The 18,071-nt window shown below is 43.1% G+C and overlaps 1 protein-coding gene across 6 annotated transcripts in view; it reads left to right on the forward strand.

Moving 5' to 3' along the window:
- Positions 1–18,071, forward strand: part of reln (reelin) — a 226,172-nt gene that overhangs the window by 127,674 nt on the left and 80,427 nt on the right. For 5 of the 6 annotated variants that reach the window (XM_049573801.1, XM_049573800.1, XM_049573802.1 and 2 more), the window contains one exon: positions 2,176–2,283. The exons of the other annotated variant lie outside the window; for it this stretch is intronic. Coding sequence is in view for 2 of the 5 variants with exons in the window: in XM_049573798.1 (XP_049429755.1) it covers positions 2,176–2,283 (108 nt within the window). In the remaining 3 variants the exon portion in view is untranslated. The remainder of the gene's footprint in view (positions 1–2,175; positions 2,284–18,071) is intronic. 6 annotated transcript variants of the gene reach the window in all.

Genomic DNA, 18,071 nt, shown 5'->3' on the forward strand with positions numbered 1-18,071 from the left:
ACCATTCATTCCATCGATAACTGATTGCCTCACCCAGCGGCAAATGAGTGGGGAGCTTTGGACACTAGCGGCACTGGGTGAAGGCCAAACACCGTTCATCTGCACACATTGAGATGACACAGAGCTGGTTGAAAATCAACAAAGTTTCCCTTTGAGATGAAGCTGTTGAGCAAAGAGCATATACTGTAGTTGATGCATGTTTATCCTATTATTGTGTTTAATTTTGTGTTTTGGAAGTTTGCAAGTTTTTAGTAGATGATTGAAACAAAAAAACATAGACTACATAGTTTTATTGAAGCAAGTCTTAATCATAGGCCTGAATCTTTTCACGTAAGTGGGCTTTTTTTAAGATTTAGATAAAGCAGTATTAACAAGTACACCATTTACTGTTGTATACAGTAGTGGAGCAGAGAGTGTGTTAAATACAACATTAGTGCTATAGCTGGATTCCTGTGTAAAAACTGCAACAGGAGAAGAGAGGAGGACATGTCTGGATATAATAACAAGAGTCGTGGGATGAATTATTGAGGCTTTGATATGGAGGAGAGATGGGCTGAACTGGGCTCTCAAGACAGGGTGTAGCACATCCAGTATACACAGAAACATGCAGAGCACACATATTCAGACACACACACACACACACACACACAAACACTGGGCGCCTTGTGTAAGGACGTGTTAATGGAGTCACCCAGACAGGCAGGCAGGGAGACTGGGCCACACAGGAGTCTGCTCTGCCCAGATTCCCACATTAAAACACACCAAGCCCAAAAGAATGAACGCCCCGAGACCAAACCGACATGTTGCTATTCTTACAAAAAACACAGCAATGCCGCGGGTGACTCCTCCTTTTCCCATTCACTTTCCCCCCAAAAGCAGGGGGGATTCCAGGGTCAGGATATAACAATACCTTCATCTCTCCCCAATGCAAAGGATTGTTTTCCTCAAAGTGTAAATGTGTATTTTTGTGGGAGTGTGTTCTCCTTTGAGCCGCAGACTGTTCCCCTGTGCACTGATCTGTCTGGCTGGAAGCACTCCAGTGGCTGAGCTCTTTTCCTCCAGTGATGTAGCTGGCTCTGTGGTCCCGTCAGTCAGGGCCTTTGTTTACTGGGTAGATCAATAGTTAACTTGCTGCTGGATACACTAAGCTGTAGATCCATACAGCTGGATAATAGACCTCTGGCAGTTTTCTGCTTTGCTGCTGTTTGCAGTGACCTGTGATGAATAGAGGCTTAGCAAGGCTATCAGGGTTACAGCCAATTAGCTCATCAGTCTCTTCTAATATGGTTGTCAATAGGGACAGGCTTTGATTAAAGCACTGTGATTTGTTCAGGATGAGTTAGATTACATTCTCGAGCCGCTGGCCGTGAGACAGACGGTGAGGTGATCGTCTTGTTTTTCGCTCAACTACTTTGAAAGTGACTCGAGCCTCCATTTAGCAGCCTCCTGTGTGTGTGTGTGTGTGTGTGTGTGTGTGTGTGTGTGTGTGTGTGTGTGTGTGTGTGTGTGTGTGTGTGTGTGTGTGACATTGTTGCATTTGCTTTAACACCTGCTCACACATCTGTGCGCTCTTCTCTCCTCCTGCAGGGCGTTTGGTCTCACCGGCCTCCCAGTCAATGGTCACTTTACATTTCCATTTGCTAACACCTGAGCTCTGTACTCATTAGCAGCGGGATGTTAGGGAGCTGTAGTGTGTATGCACTTTCAGACTTCCTGTCCACATGCATGTTTATCACACTGACTAATTATCTGTGTAGCTTGCAAACCAAGTGTGAACGTAACTTAGTACTTGCGATCGTTGACACCTTAACAGTGGTATATTATAGTTTATCTTCCAGTCCTTTCTTGAGTTATCAATAAAGGGTCACTAAAACGTGACAATAATGTATTATGTTTCATAATTTACATTTGTGAAACAATTTATGTTTTACCTTCCTGCTTTGTGACCAGTGTTGGGGAGCAACCAGTGAATATAACTAGTTACATAAATTACAAAATAAATGTGATTATAATCAAATAACTGTTGCTAATTGAAATATTGACTAATCTGTAATCTGTTACTTTTCAAAAGTAACCTTCCCAACACTGTATTTGACGTAACCAACTGGAAGTGGAAATTAAGTGAAATTCAGATTGAGTGTATCACCAATAATTAACTTTTTTCTGTCTCTTCAGTGACCATCTCTACCAGTGTATCCTTCGATGGTCTGCTTGTGACTGGCCTCTACACCTCCACACCGGTCCAGTCGGCTCCCATCCCTGCTCCAGCGGCCTTCGGCTTTGGTGAGTCTTCATACGATACCACTGTGGGCTGTTTAGAATGGCTTCCTCACCCATGGTCTTCGTGCCAATACAAGCTCCTCGTTAAATGTTCAACTTAGCTTCACGTTCTAGCACAAACAAACTCTCAGCCACCCTCAATAGTATCTTAATACTGGAGCTTTAGAGTATCACAGTGAGCTCGACCCAGCTCAGTGATCCACATCCGTTCCCAGAATGAGCATAAGACCACTTCCCTGCTCCTGTTGTGACAGGCCGTGATGGATGAGGAGTGGGGATGATGTGACCATGGGTTCGGCCGTTTTTTTATTGATGCTCGAGAGAAGAAAAACAGAATGCTGAATATGAGATGCAGAAAGGACACTGGAGAACAAAGTAGGAAAAGTATGTGAGGCCTCAGAGAGACAAAACCAAACTTCAAATAACAAAGAAGAGAATATTAATGAATGTCAGGTCAGCTGGTCAGATGTTGAGCTGCAGAGAAGGTGCAGTGGTCCAGTTGCATTTGATTTTATACTGTATCATTACAAAAATATGAAATTATCCATGGATAATGGTTTTGGAAAACAAATTACAAGTTGAAAATCCAGTTGAAAGTTGAAAATTCTTAAATTAATCAGTATTTTATTTGCATCATCTGTGTGTGTAGCTGTGTGTAATATCTAAAGTTAAATTTAGTCCTTAAACTGTTGTGACAAGTACAGTACAATGAGGATTTTAAGACTCAGATGAAGTGTGTGCGGATGGAGCCCCTGTGTGCAGGGGTGGGGGCTCTCTTGGGGTGATGGATCAGCCATAAAGAACTCCTCAGAGAACAGGGCTACTGGCCCAGAACTGCTGCCCAGCAGGCTCACTTATCCTGACTAACTCCACTGTTCTTCAGATGCTGACTTCACCCCGGCCAGGGCAGCTCTTCACTCTTGGCAGCCCTGTTTACTGGGGAGGCATCCAAGCGAGGATTGCGTCACCTTTGCTTCACTCTCATTAATTTGAAAAGTTTTAAGAGAGGGGCTGCACAGACTGATAGGCAGCAGCTTGTGGAACTGTGACTTTCTGCATGGTGTGTGTGTTTAAATAAGTCTGCAAAGCCTTCCGTTACAGTATGTGTAATCTGCTCAGCAGTGATGCCATCCAGGTTTCACAGCTCCAGTCACTCGGTCTGTCCCCAGCTGAGGAGCTCTCTGCACTGTGTCTCTCTGCTCTGATACTCCTGCGTCCTCTCCCACTGCGGCCTCTGTGGAGCTACACAGAATCAATGTTGTCATAAAGGGGAAACACAAGGATGATTCATCAGTGCCACGATAGTCCTCTTCTTAGTGCCCATGGTGGGGCTGCTGTCTAAATTACAGTTTTACTTCTCCTTTACATCATTTGTCTGCACAATTATAATGTAGATGGGATTTTTAATGAGACTCCCTCCATTTCCTACACACCCTTTGTAGCCTTGCAGGGTGTCACATCTGGGGAGAGAACGCTCCCGCCTTGGGAGGGCTGAAGAGGGATGCTCCCTTAGAGAGAGAGAGCTTCATCAATGAGCTCATGGAAACCCAGTGACATCGCTTCGCATAAAAGAGCCAGTGTTTGAGTAAATTTCTTTGAAGATAATTCAGTGGAACAATAATGGAATGAGACACCGCTTGATGTCCATTGTTGTTGTGACAAATATAAAAGGATCTGTGAGGACAAGAGGATCACGCAACTCCACAAGGGAGTTTTACGAGCCTAATGTTTAGTTCGGAGGGTCTAAGACAGGGTGTGGCTCAATAGAGGCATGCAGGGGACACAGATACGTACATGCACACAAATAGAACTCGATAAAGAAACACCCGTCAGCTCTCACTCAAAAACACATACACAGACTCCAGCTGCATACAGCTGCTAGAGTGGCGGCTGGCTGGGGTAACATGTGGCTGACAGATGTATCAGTGCGGGAACTAACATGAACTCCAGCACAGGAAAAATGAGACCTCAGTGCACCACCACCGCAGGATCGCGCACACACAGGGAGAGGATCAGTGGTAAAACAAGATTGCTGAATGTTTTTGAGATTTGAAATCACAAGATAATGCTAAGCAAGAGGGGAGGGAAGACTTTTTAGTTAGTAGATCTTTTATTTCTGCTGGGTTGATGTCAGTGGAGAGAAAGAGCAGAGAAAGACGAGACAGAAATGTAGTGAGCATGAATGATTTGAGACAGAGAGAAGTGAAGACGGAATAAACAGATAAAGACAAGACGCTCTGGAGACAGAGAAGTTAGTGTTTGTACACTCTGTGTAGGGATGTCTTGTGGTTGGTGTGGTCAGAGCTGTTGCAGCGAGCAGACAGGACGGCTGCACGCCGGCCTCCAAAGAGAGAATTCCCCTTGGGCCTTCCGTGTCACCCTTCACTGCTTTTTACAGAAAACTCATAAAGACGATGCATGACCACACTGAATGCAAATACACATGCTCTATCACTGGTCCTCCTCTTTCTTTGGCTTTTGTGTTTTTCTGTTTTCAGTCTGTCTTACACACTAATGTAGATACCTTCACACACAAACAGACACCACGACATGGAGACAGAGAAGTGAGCATTTTATTGGCTTCCACTCCCTCTAAATAACAAAGCACTTCACACTACATTAGTAATAAAAATGTGAAGCTTTGAGGGACTGACTTTTTACTGCGTTGTCAGAACACCCACTCATTGTCGAATTAGCTAAAGTGTGATGGAGCAATTGGGGTGGCAATCAGGGTTGTCTGAGGAACGCAATACTTTCAGCTTCTGGGCTGAGCTGCGGCACCGTTGCCCAAAGCTCATTCCTCTGCTGCCTAAAGGCAGGGGATCCCCCACTAGCCGCCGGGTGGCTAACCACAAACCTTTATGATGCTGTAATTGCTTTGCTATGGCTAGTGCAGAATCAGACAAACTGGAGCTAAAAACAATGTTTTGTTTGGGAGCCAGGCCCTCTTGAGAGAGGCAAAACACAGGAGTGTAAATTGACTGTGGTTTTTATAAACGTGCCCATAAGGGGCCCGATAAACCAGTCTGGCTGAGGCACAGTCACTAGGGCTGAACGATTTGGTAAAAATATCCAATTGTGATTATTTTGACTGATAGTGCAATTGTGATATGATTCATGGCACTGGAGGAAATTGCATCATTATTCTCATTTTCATTTAAAATGATCATGATATTATTTTTTTTGCAAGGATCTGTGCCAAACAAAGATTTCTTAAGTCACAGAATATCATTTGTAGGCTGGGACATTTCTACAGCACTCTACTTAATTCAGAGAGGTATTTTGGCACATATTCACCGTTACCAAATATTGCGCTTCCTGTACTTTGGATATTGCACATGTTTTTATTGCGATTTTGATATAAGTTTGATTAATTGGGTTGTCCAACCCTAACAGCCACCACAATTATTCTGTTTCAAGGTGTGAGGGCCTGGCAGGAAAGACTCAACATGTCATGGTGGTATTCATTCAGTCATAAATATACAGTTAATAAACATGCAGTGTGTAAGGTGATTCATTTCATTATACTCTGTAGTATAGTTTGACAACTTTTAGACTCAATGTGTATGTATGTGTACAACATGCACGGAGGGGATGTCTACACACACTGCCAGAAAAGCAACATGAGTCTGGACTGACTCAGCTGCAGGAGAATTCCAACTTCTGCTTCGTGTTTTTCCCTCCTCTGACTTTTATTCCATTAAGAGCTCTTTCTTTCCATTCCAGCCTCTTGGCTTTCTGAAAGGAACTCACACAGCCTTCAAACTGGCATTTACAGAGTTTTTATGATGAAAACAATAACTTTTGTATACTGGCATAATGAAGATTTATTTGGTCTGGGTTTACATCAGAACAGTTTGCTGTCGTGTGTGTCGCACTGCATTGATGAGGTGAAGCATGGACCTCACAGGCCAGAGCCTGTATGGAAAGAAATGTCACATGTGGTCTGATTTGTATTGCTCCCCTAATGGCATAATGTTTCCCATCACATCATTATCCCTTCAAATACAAAGACAGAACAAGTATTCATTCTAAATGTCTCTAGATATTTTATAATTACGATGATGAAGAAAAGGCACTTAAAGGGAGGGGAGAGCTTTGAAAATAGACAGGAGAGGGAAATGGATAGGCGAAAATGCCAACATGGAATTGACAGAGTGTTTGAGATTAAGGGAATGAGTGTGAGTGGAGATTGAGAGGAGAAAATTGGAGAAAGTATGCATGAAAAATGGCAAAGAGGAACCAATGAAAAGGAGACAGTATGTGAATGATATAAGGAGGGGGAAGGAGGGAGAGAAGATGAGAGGATGGCGTTCCATCACTCCCTCTGACGGAGTGGCTGATTGGTGTTGCTGTGCCAATGCTGAGCTGCTGAGAAACTGGTCATTGATGGATGGCTCGTTTGCAGGGTGATGTTTATTTTGTCGTTAATTTGCATATTTGTATGTATTTGCGGGGCGGTTGGCTTCCACTAGCAAGGATCAGTCCCCATCTCAATATGATGGATCTGGCGGTCTGACAAAATGGACAGCTTAGTGACAGGGACATCCAGCCGACACTCTGTCCCCATGACGGATGGGCTCATGCTAACACACAGCCTGATTAGAGATGAAATCCTGCTGCACCTTGACCTGTGGAGGCGGGGCCAGAGAGGGTGTGCAGCCAAAAGTGTAATCATACCATACACACATTTAACAGGAATCATGCAAAAATAGAAACATATGGAAATACACAATCATGATGGTCTTTCCTTCTCATTATGCATTCAAATCCCGATATCCACACACTCATCCATCTCAAGGCTGAAGGTCGGCTGTCTGTGCCCTCCCACCACCAAGCCAGATTGAATGTCAGCCAGAATGTCATACTATGAGAGATGGCAGCTCATCATGTCAGTATTTACAGAGACACCCTCACAGGTGTGATTCCTACTGAACAAAGCCTTGTTTTGGAAGCACTAACAGTCCCAGGAGAGCACAAGTGTGTTTCCGCATACCTCTTCCATCAGTGGGATGAGGAGAAAAACTGAGATGGAGATACTGTGTAGGGAGAGATGGAGGATAAAGAGGAATGATATAGAGAAACGGTGGTGCAGGGAGGAGAGAAGGGGCGAGGGAAGGGGTTCCCATGGGGAGAGAAGCTGTCAGTCCCTAGGAGACTTCAAACGCACTGCAGCCCTGTGATCAACCTGCTCCCTGGCTCTCTGCTGACAGCTCCCTGACTGCGCCGCTTAGACTCCTTCATGCACGCACACAGATACACACATACACACACACATATACACTTGCTTGCTTCCATAAGAGCTCACACACTCGCTGATTTATCCACTCATACCACAACACATTCAAATTCCATTGCCATACACACACTCGTGCTGATTCTCACACTTACGATGCACATCTGTGACACATTTGCTCTGACATCCAACCTTGTAATAACCTTGGACACTGCCAAAGTTCCCTTGTTGCAACTCTGTCAAGGACATCGCACAGTCTCAAACTGTTGCTTCTGAACTATGGGCTGAACAGAGGCAAGGTGGTGGTGGTGGTGGTGATGATAATGTTGATAATGATGATGATGACTTATCTGAGCCATTACTCCTTCTCTGCTCAGGGCTGTGGCACCCAAAGGCAGATCCCTCCCAATGATGAATTAATTAGTGCAGAAGATGAAATGAGTTGTCAGGGGCAGGGTTATGTATGGGAGGTGATTTGTGTTCTCTGCGGCACAGTGTTAGATCAGACTCGAGATCGGTCGGGTCGGCTCGCTGTAAATCTCCACGCTTTGCTGGCACAGGACTTTCCCAACCCTCGCGCCCAGACTGAGCCTCTGTTCTGTCCCTCGCATTGCCTGGCACGTCCTCCTCCACCAATCTCACAATGCCTGGAAGCTGCTAACAGGTGGCTAAACATTTGGGTGCTCTCAGAGTACAGAGGAATGCTTGGGTGATTATGCATCACAAGTCATGTAGCTTCTTTCCATGTGTAAAGCCTCCACAGAAGCAAAAAGCAACCTTCAAAGGATTTAAACAGAATACAACATAATCCATTATTAATTCAAGTTAGACCCACAGCAGACTCCAGACTAATGCATTAGTGTTTGCCATAAGTCCCAATAGCATAGGTCTTGTGTCTCAGGTGTGATGATACAGTAGACCTGCTGGAGCACTGCTGCTGGGAATTTACTGGTTCACTTAGTGTACACTAGCTCTCCTGGAAAACATAGTCCCTTCTTTGAACTCCCACGGCTTCGCTAGGTGTGCTTACATTTGTATGTGGTGTTCAGTATGTGTGTCTGTGCTCATGCATATGTGCATCTGTGAGTGAAGGTGTGCATATATGTGTGTGTTTATATTTGTTTTTTGTGAGAGCACACATGTATTTGTGTGCACATGCTGAGCATTTGAGTGCTTTTCCCTTTCTTCGTTGTATTTTCTGCATCCAAATGTATGGTTAAAAAAAAAGGTCCAGGGTGACCGAGAGAGCAGAAATAGGGGAAGGCAAGAGCTGGACTGACTGTGATAGAGATTTCAAAGTGGTGTGTGAGATGTTGGCCAGTTTTTTATTTTATTTTATTTTATTTTATTTTTTATCCTGCAGGAGAGAGCAGCAGGCGTAGGCTGTTTCTCCCATGTGTGGTCTCTCTTGAGCAGAGCAATGTTATTTTCTGCCATGCAGAGAGGTTGGTTACATGCCAGAGAGAATGAGAGAGAGGAGAGAGAAATAAAGATAGAATAAAGACAGAGAGAGCTTTGACTCAAAGACTGCTCAGTTTGACACATTTCTGTGAACACTAGTGGGTTTGCATCATTTCAACAAAGAGGCAAGCTGACTTTGAAATTTATCTTTGTTGTGTTGTGATATAAAACACCTTATACTCTATACCTCCATATGCACCTTGCAAGTGTGTGGGCATCTGTGGGTTTGGTGTGCAAACTGCGAGAAAGTGATTTTACAAAGCGTTCTCCACAAAGTGCATGCCATCCGGGCTGCACTCTGAGGTCTATTCATTTTTAAAGTTCCCTTGCAGAGCGTATTAGAAAAAGTGGAAGTGCTCTCTCTGACTCTGTGAGATGAGGAAGCTTCGTGGTTCTACTGGTTTCTCCCTGTAGGGCTGTGCCTGGATCTGGCCCTGCACCCTCTAAAAACCTCGGAGGAAGAACAGGAATGCTCAACTGCCTGGCCCATTTTTTTTTACATTATATACAAGTTATCTGTGAACAACTCACCCAGATCCAATCTGACCCATATTTTGGCAGTGAAAATAGTTGGTGACCTTCTCTGTGTTTCGCCCTCCTTACGAGAGCCAGGCTGTTGCCGTGATTAGTTCACTGCCTCCCAGCACTCCACTGTCAGACCAGGCTCAGCTCCAGCCTCCTCCATATACACATCTAGGTGCACACACACATACTGTATATACACACACATGCAATTGCAGCACGGGCACCATGCCTCGCTCTCCCTAAGCTTTCCACTGGCTCCTCACCTGTCGCCCCAGGTCTCTATCTCTCATACTCAACATGTGTGTCAGGACAGAGCCTGCGAGACCACCAGTTTGTTTATTTGCTGCATTGACGGGTGGGGAGCAGGGACGTGGGTGCAAGAAATTAGCACAAGTCAAATCAGATTAATTAATCCCCAGCTCAAACTATTAGCCGAGGAGTCGTGTTGAATTAAAAATCAAATTAGCCCTGGCGCCTGCCGTTAAAGCTGTGGTGTGTGCCTGCCAAGCTACAATGACACACACCCACAGAAGCCAGCCGCTCATGGGCTTCGCTGAGGGATGGACGTATGGATGGACGGAGGGGTGGAAGAAGAAATGGGTCCTCAAGGACTGGAGGGGTGGGGGGAAAGGGAGTTCGGTGACTTTGCCACCCAGTATGGTAAGCTTCTCCTGGGGCACATAGCTGGCTGGGTGGTGCTCCACAGGCCTCACACCACTAGCACTCAGCAGACTCGGCTATGTCACTCCAATTAGGCCTTTTAGCAGCATTTCACCCTGATGGTTTACATAACACATACACACATCTTGAGTCTGGGACTGAACCCAGTTTTGAACAGGCTCCTGTTTCTCAGCTTGAATCTATCAAAAACATAAATGGGAATTCTGCTGTTATATAACTTGGGTCTCAATTTCATAGTTTGGCCATTGTTCTTATCAGTAATAATAAGAATAAGAAATTTACAGTTCACAAAGTGCTTTGACAGATAAAGTAAAAACAGACACAGGATACTTAGAAGACAGTTTCGCAACAGAAAGCCAAACATAAGCGAGACAAAATTAAGGTTTAAGTTCAGATGAAATAAAAACAAGAATACAAAAAAATGCAGGATGCAAATTGACAATATAAGTAAATACAAAAAAAAATCATAAAATTCATAAAAAGATTAAATAAAAAGAAATGAAAAGACAATATCTCATAAAAGCAGGTCTATAAAGATGGGTCTCAGGAAGTGATTTAAAGGAAGTCACTGATTCTGTGAGTCTTATCCCTCTCAGGAAGTTCGTTCCAAAGCTGAGGGGCCCTGTCGACAAAGGCACGATCACCTTTAGATTTAAGCCTCGACTTTGGGATGGCTAGAAGGTCCCCAACCAAGGATTTAAGGCTGCGACCTGGCTCATATGAGGTTAACATTTCTGCTATGTAGCTTGGGCCAGACCCAGAAGAGATTCAAACGTGATCAGGAAAATCTTATCCAAGTCAATTCAAACTATTTTCTAACTGAAAGTGGCAATATCACTAAAAATAAGTCCTCCGCACCAAGAAACTTGAACAGTCTGATGTTCAAACAGATTTTAAATAAACCCTCTGGTTAGTCAAGCAATGCAGTGTGGTTTTCTCACCAATTACTTGCAGTAAAATGTTACCATTACTGATGGAGTTAAAGGCCAAAACAATGAAAATAACACCCAGTTTGTAACAAACTGAATTCTCCTTTTACTATTACAGTGTATTTTGTGCATGCATATGAATGGAAACATGTATTTGGGTATACTATGTGTGTTTGTGAGTATGTCAGCGTGCCGTTGAGATGGATTGCAGGGCTGTGCAGAGATGTAGAAGTCTCATCTATCATACAGGGTGGGGCTCCAAAAACACTCAGCACTTGTATGATTTAGAACAACATTCATTTCAATTATGACACATTAGTTCAGGGGGGTATATTATGCTCCACTAGTGTTCCTGTGTGCCATTTATCATTCATGCTTGTATGGCTTGTAGCTCTTGATCATTGAAAGGAAGCAGCCTCAAGCAACGAGCTAAATGCTTATTTTCTTCATACTTTTTGTTATTATTCAGTTGTTGGTTTTGATAGAGGCAACACGTACTGTATAGGACACATTACAGAGGAATAAGCAATTATTAAATTAATAGAGTATTTGTATTAGATAATTCTTCATGCGTGACCATATGTTGTTGTGTACAGTACTTTTTTTCTTTCAGAGCCATACTGGCAGCTCCTACAATAAGCCTTAGCTTTGTGTGTTTGTGTGTTGTGTGGGTGTGGGTGTGTGTGTTTGTGTGTGTGGCCTTGCCTTCAGGACTTTATGGATGATGGATGATGGATGCTGTGAGATACAATGGAAGCCTAAATGAAAGCGCAATTGTTCGGTGAATGTATGCATATGGGCAAAAATTGGTGTGGTGCTTAGGGCCAGGGCATGAATACGTACGTTTTATCTGTACACAAGTGGTTTCTTTCACAGAGCATTCAATTGAACGAACTATGCGCACATGGAAAAACATAATAATGTAAACATATACACATGCACAGTAAGCCTCTCATAAACACTCTGGTGCATGCTCACCTACACACATATACAGCTCAGCAGACCTCCAGGTGTCCGTTACTGCCAGTTAAACTCACTTTCATTCATATGGCAAACGTCTCCCCCTCAAATTTTCCCACAGAGTCTCTTACCCCCTTTCCCCCTGGCCACTGGCATCTTTCACCACCCGTATTAACACACAGCTTCCTCCTGGCAACGCTGTGCCGGACCCCCGCCATCACCACAACGCTGCCAACCTGTCTCCATGGCAGTGTGATTGGCAGATGCTGAGATGGATGCGCGTTGCAGCCAATAGCAGATCAGAGTCAGGTTGTCATGCGCCATGAGACCCTGCAGTGGCCCAGCTGACCAGCTGAGGTTGGTGTTGAGAAAAGGCGTTGAATGCAAACATAACGGACGCACACAAACGCACACACATAGCATGGGATCATTCAAGAGCACAAAGCGTATGGGGTCCCTACTCAGGCTGTCAGTACTGTTGTGATGTATCATTTATGTCGCCATTGTGTGGCCTTCTCTTGAAACATGTTGACAGAGGCATTATTCTGGCTTTTGACAGATTCCCATACATTCACAGGCTTTTAATAACACATGTTAATGGTCCAATAGGTTTATGACAGGTTTTAAGAATTACCACATGAAATATGAGTCTTTAATGGGCCTGCTCTCCAAATTATCTGGGGTGGTATACATTGAATTTCTAAGTCTGAGCAAGTGGGAGAATGATCACTGCATATACTGTCTATTATCTGTCTGTCTGAGCGTGCACAGACACACACACACACACACACACACACACACACACATATACACACACATACACACACCAGGCCTGGAGGACAAAAGATGTGCATCATAAACATTAATCTGTGCTCTTGAAATGAGACCCACTTTTCTGTGTTTAATCAAAAAGAATATAGTGAGTGGAGACAAATATAAATTCCTAAGACAAAATCAAATAACCTAATCTCCTTACAGCACATTACACTACTTCATAAAGATTCATTTCATTTCATTAACGCTCCAGGCCAATTGCTATTCATACGCATGCATTTTAATATTCTGTTTGTGGTTGCTTATGTATGTGTGTGTGCGGGCGTACAGGGTCATGGAAGCGCATGTGTGCTTATGGTGTTGCGGTATGCACTTTAGCATTAAAGATGAATGCATTAAGCATGAATTCATTAATAACAATTGCTCCAGTGTAGAAAAGGTTGGAGCAGCTTGTAAGATTAACTGTTAGTTGTAAGGAAGCAACAAGCACATAGATTGGTTTCACCTTTTGGACTGAAGTGCGTTTTCTCACTGCCTGTCTGTCAATCAGAAATCTAGCAGGAAAAACCTGTTTCACCATCTCGAAAGCATCCCAGAAACCATTTAGGAGTGGATACAGTCAAATCACAGACACACACAGACAGATAAGTCAAACGAATAGTTCTCTGTTGCTCCCCAAGCCAGACGTTGCTGAAGGACAGTTGTGGAATGAGTGCAGAATCTAGTAGCTATTTGGTACTGACCAGATGTCAAATGGTGTGTATAAACTCTGAATGATACTCGTAAATGTGCACATCAATTTGAATGGTGCCTCTTGAATCCTCACAACACTGCCACAAAACCTAACTATCAGTTCTAATGCCAGTTAGACCGGCTCCTGCTGGTCCTACAGTGTGAAGTCCCTGCCAGGCTGAGCCACCGATTGCCCATCTGCTCCATCGGGGAGAATTCTCACTCCATCTATTTGACTTGTTTTGAGCTTGGCTGTGGAAAAGCTCATTAGCTTTGCAAAGTGAGATATAACGACAGATAAAAAAAGGCTGTGTCCAAACAGAGAGATGTTAAAGAGGACACAGACAGATGTGAATTGAAGTGTTTACATATTTAAAAGAAGAAAAGCCAGACGGAGGGGAAAAATGTGGAGAAGCCTTTGTCACTGGAGACATGGGCGGACTGAATATGAATGCATAAGAGGCGACAACTTCCCACTTCCTTTTTATGAGGCGCTTAAAAATTCACTACAATTACCAGCGGAGATTGATGTCGGGGTGACAGCACTACAACCACCATATGACCCTTAAAATCCTGACACACCCATTTCCTGTGTGTCTGTGTATATGAGTGAGTTTGTGTGTGGGCATGCCCGAGGGTGCATGTATAGGCATTTGCGTGTGTGTGTGTGTGTGTGTGTGTGTGTGTGTGTGTGTGTGTGGGTTTATATTTATGAAACATGCTCTGCCCAGTCACACCGTGGGAGTTAGCAGGTCATCTTCCCTTGCCATTAATCACTGTCGACAGCTCATAAGTGCCCAATCTGCATGTGAAAGAACTGCATGTGTATGCGTATGTGCATACGAGCGTGCGTGCGTGTATTTGCATGTGTGCATTTGATTGTGGATGTGTGGTTGTAACAGTCCTCCACGATCCCCCCGTGGCTGCTTATTGAATTAGAAGTGGCCTCTGCTGATACTTATCTAACATGCAGCATGAACACATCACCGGTGGCATTTGTACTGCAGCTACAACTTCTGTCATTGTCAGCTCATTAGGTGAGTTCTGCATGCGGCTGATTGTTTGCTAACGAGTCCAAATGTGAGTAACAAACAGTCACAGTCAATGAAGCGGAAAATGTGCCCACTAAAAGCTAAACGTTTTTAAATGATTCTTTTATTTTGTGGAAAGTAAACGCCAAAATGTATAAGTAAGTTCCTCCTATCAGTCACCCAACAACTGTTTGTTTTGTTAGACACCACAAGTGACATGTTACTGTTATTCAACTACTTTTGGTGGTAACTAGACATGTAACTAATAACTTTTTCAAATAAATAACGTAATTACAGTTACTTAAATTAAAATCGACTTTTGTCTTGATCATAGCAGACAAACGCCGCCTGTTTTTTTAAACAGGTTTCTCCTGCATCATCCAACAGCATGCGGCCAAATCAGGTGCTTCTCAGCTCACAGTCATCCAATGTGAACTGCTCACCTGTTGTAGGTTGACTGTATATGAGTGTGCCTGTTTGTCTGTGCTCTCTTTGATTCTGATGAAGACACACTGACACACTCACTGTTATGATTTATCATTATCTGTAGTGATGCGCAGATCAGTTGAGCTGCGTGCAGTCCCTTCATCTTGTGTGTGTTTGAGAGAGAAGCCCCTTTTACACTGCCTCTTCAAGGTGGGAATTTGATGGCGTTATGTCGCCTCGCCGTTCTGTATAAAAAGTACAGTCGCTGAATGAGTAGACAGAGTTTTCTTGTCCTAAAGCTGGCATCATGGGAAGTAACAGCCCCGAAATGACTTCTGCATAAAAGGGATCATGGACAGCACTGGTGTGACGTTTTGACAACATGTCATGCGTGCAGCCCACCTTGGGAGATTTAAAAAGTAACTGATAGCAGTTAGCAGCTAACTCAAAAAAGAACAGCTGCAGAACATTTCTGCTAATTGGGAAAACCATAAGATCCAGGAGCTACTTACTCTCTAAGCAGAGGACAAGGTCAGCTGCCATATAACAGGGATGGTAAAAAATTGTTATTGCCATGTCAATGCCATTGTTATTGTTTAGAAAGTGCTGATGATGTGTATGTTATATGTCACACTAGAGGCTTACATTGTTGTGTTACATGTCACGCCCATCATGCCTCTTTTGCTTCCACAATGCCAGTATGCTGTCTAAAATCACACACGATGTCGCTGTTGTTTGGTCCTGTGTGAAAATGCAAAGGCAGCATAAAGGAGGGACTTTGAAGTGCTTCTATAGCATGATCTTTTTGTAGAAGGGGCTAGAAAGACACAGAGAGGTGAAGAGAATGTGAAAGGTGTACTATTGCTCACTGTGTTTCTGTTAGTTATTAATAATATAATGTTGTTCAGTAAGCTGCGGGAACAGCTGGTGGACTGGTAACACTAGTGCATCACTAATCATCGACCTTACAGCAGCGCAACACTCTTGGCGTGAATTATTCAATCAATAACCACCATTAGACTGTCACTGTACACAGTGGCCCACAGTTCAGGAAATATGAGCGAGCTGTCCTGGAACTATATGAACATTATTAGGCCTGTGGTGGTGAGTTTTGGTCTGTGTGCAGGATTTGAGTTACTGTTAAGTTTTACGGATATGTTTTTGTAAATAACTCTATCACTCATTTCGTCAGGCCTGTCGTGATAAGATATTACTGTCAAATGTCTGATGTTATTTCATTTTACTCTACCAGGAGCATTAAAAATTGTCTTGTGTTGCTTGACTCAAAGGCCTGTTGAGGCTACAAAAAATAGGCAAATCAGAACATATCAGTTATGTTTTACTGTTGTATTACTTTCCTTTCTTCATAGTGATAATGAGTACAATCAAAGATCAAATTTGACAGTTATCCCACTGTTCCACAGCAACACTAAAATAAAGGTAATGCAAAAGTACTTTTCCTGGTAACTAATAACTCTTTAAATGCCATAATCTGTGAAATAATTCAGTTAGGGGTGCACAATATGGATTTTTTTTTCAGCTGATACCAGTAACTAATAATAAACCTGCTTCTCATGGACGATACCAGTAAAATAACCAGTTATTTCACATTTTTTTTAATTTTTTTTATTTTTTAAAGATATATTTTGGGCAGTTTTGCCTTTAATTGATAGGAAAGTCAAGTGTGAAAGGGAGAGAGAGGGAATGACATGCAGCAAGGGGCCACAGGCTGGAGTCAAACCCGGGCTGCTGCGGCAACAGCCTTGTACATGGGGTGCCTGCTCTATCCACTAAGCCACCAATGCCCCACATTTTTTGTATTTTAGAAGTTTATAAATGTATAACCTGTAGTTTGTGCATGCCTGAGGATAAGAAAGGCTAAAATGTAGTAAGAAAATATGGATGATTTAATAATCCAGAACTCTGATCTATAAAAATCTACCTTACATCACTATTTTTAACAACAAAAAACAGTTCTGACTGTTTAAATATCTATCTCTTTACTTCTATTAAGGTATATCAAAAAACTCTCAAACATACTTTGATTTTGATTAGAGCATTTTGCCCTAAGAATTGAAATTAAATGCTTTGACATAATGTATCAAGACAGACATATCAACATGTTATACACAAGTAATTCAAACAGAAAGTTAAGTCCCTCAACCTCCCTGTGGAGGCACAAGACTACTGCTGCAGGTGTGTGAGCTCTGTGCTGAAGACAGTACGCACACTGACAGGGTTAACTGCAGCATCACACAGCTAGCGTTACCTCAGAGTCAAGCCTTTTGTTGTGTGAGACTGTTGGGACAGTTCAAAGGCTTGGTGTTGGATGTTAGCTGCTGCTGCTGCTGCTGCTGCTGTGTAAGCTGGTGCTAATGTTAACCAGGCAGACATTGAACTGACCATTCGGCGAGACAGTGGCTCTGGTTTAACGGCAGCAGGAAGTTTGCCGATCTGGTGGGGAGTCAGGCAGTTGGGGATCAGACCCCTTGCACAATTGTGTTGTCTTCCTCCTCTAACTTATGGACTTGATATATATTGTGCATCCCTAAATTCAATTTCTTTTGAGAGAAGTAACTAGTAACTGTAACTAATTACTGATCATAAGCAACTTGCACTGGACACAACTGCATCAAGTGCTGAGAATCTGAAGAGAATTCATGGGGATCAAGAAAAGAGGAGATGAACAAAATACAGATATCAACAAAGCAAACCAAGCACATAAACCAAAGATAAAATCTGTCACATCTGTTAGGTATCAGAGATGTAGAAAAAAAAACAGAACTCAGAGGTCAAATGACTGAATTAATGAGCAATTTTTAAAGTTGGTTTGACCCCAGCACATGAGGACACAGGAAGGGCTTTGTTATATATTCTCATTTCAAAATGACGAAAGAGCCTGTCTTTTATTCCTCCGCTCATCTGCCTGGAAAGAACCAGGAATGTTAGAGCTTTCTTTTTTTTTTTCTATCCAGGTTCACTATAGCTTGTTGCTTTACTGGAACGTTTGGGATTTGGATCTCGTTGAATAATAGT

Source organism: Epinephelus fuscoguttatus, linkage group LG4 (assembly GCF_011397635.1).
Source record: "Epinephelus fuscoguttatus linkage group LG4, E.fuscoguttatus.final_Chr_v1".
NCBI lineage: Eukaryota > Metazoa > Chordata > Actinopteri > Perciformes > Serranidae > Epinephelus > Epinephelus fuscoguttatus.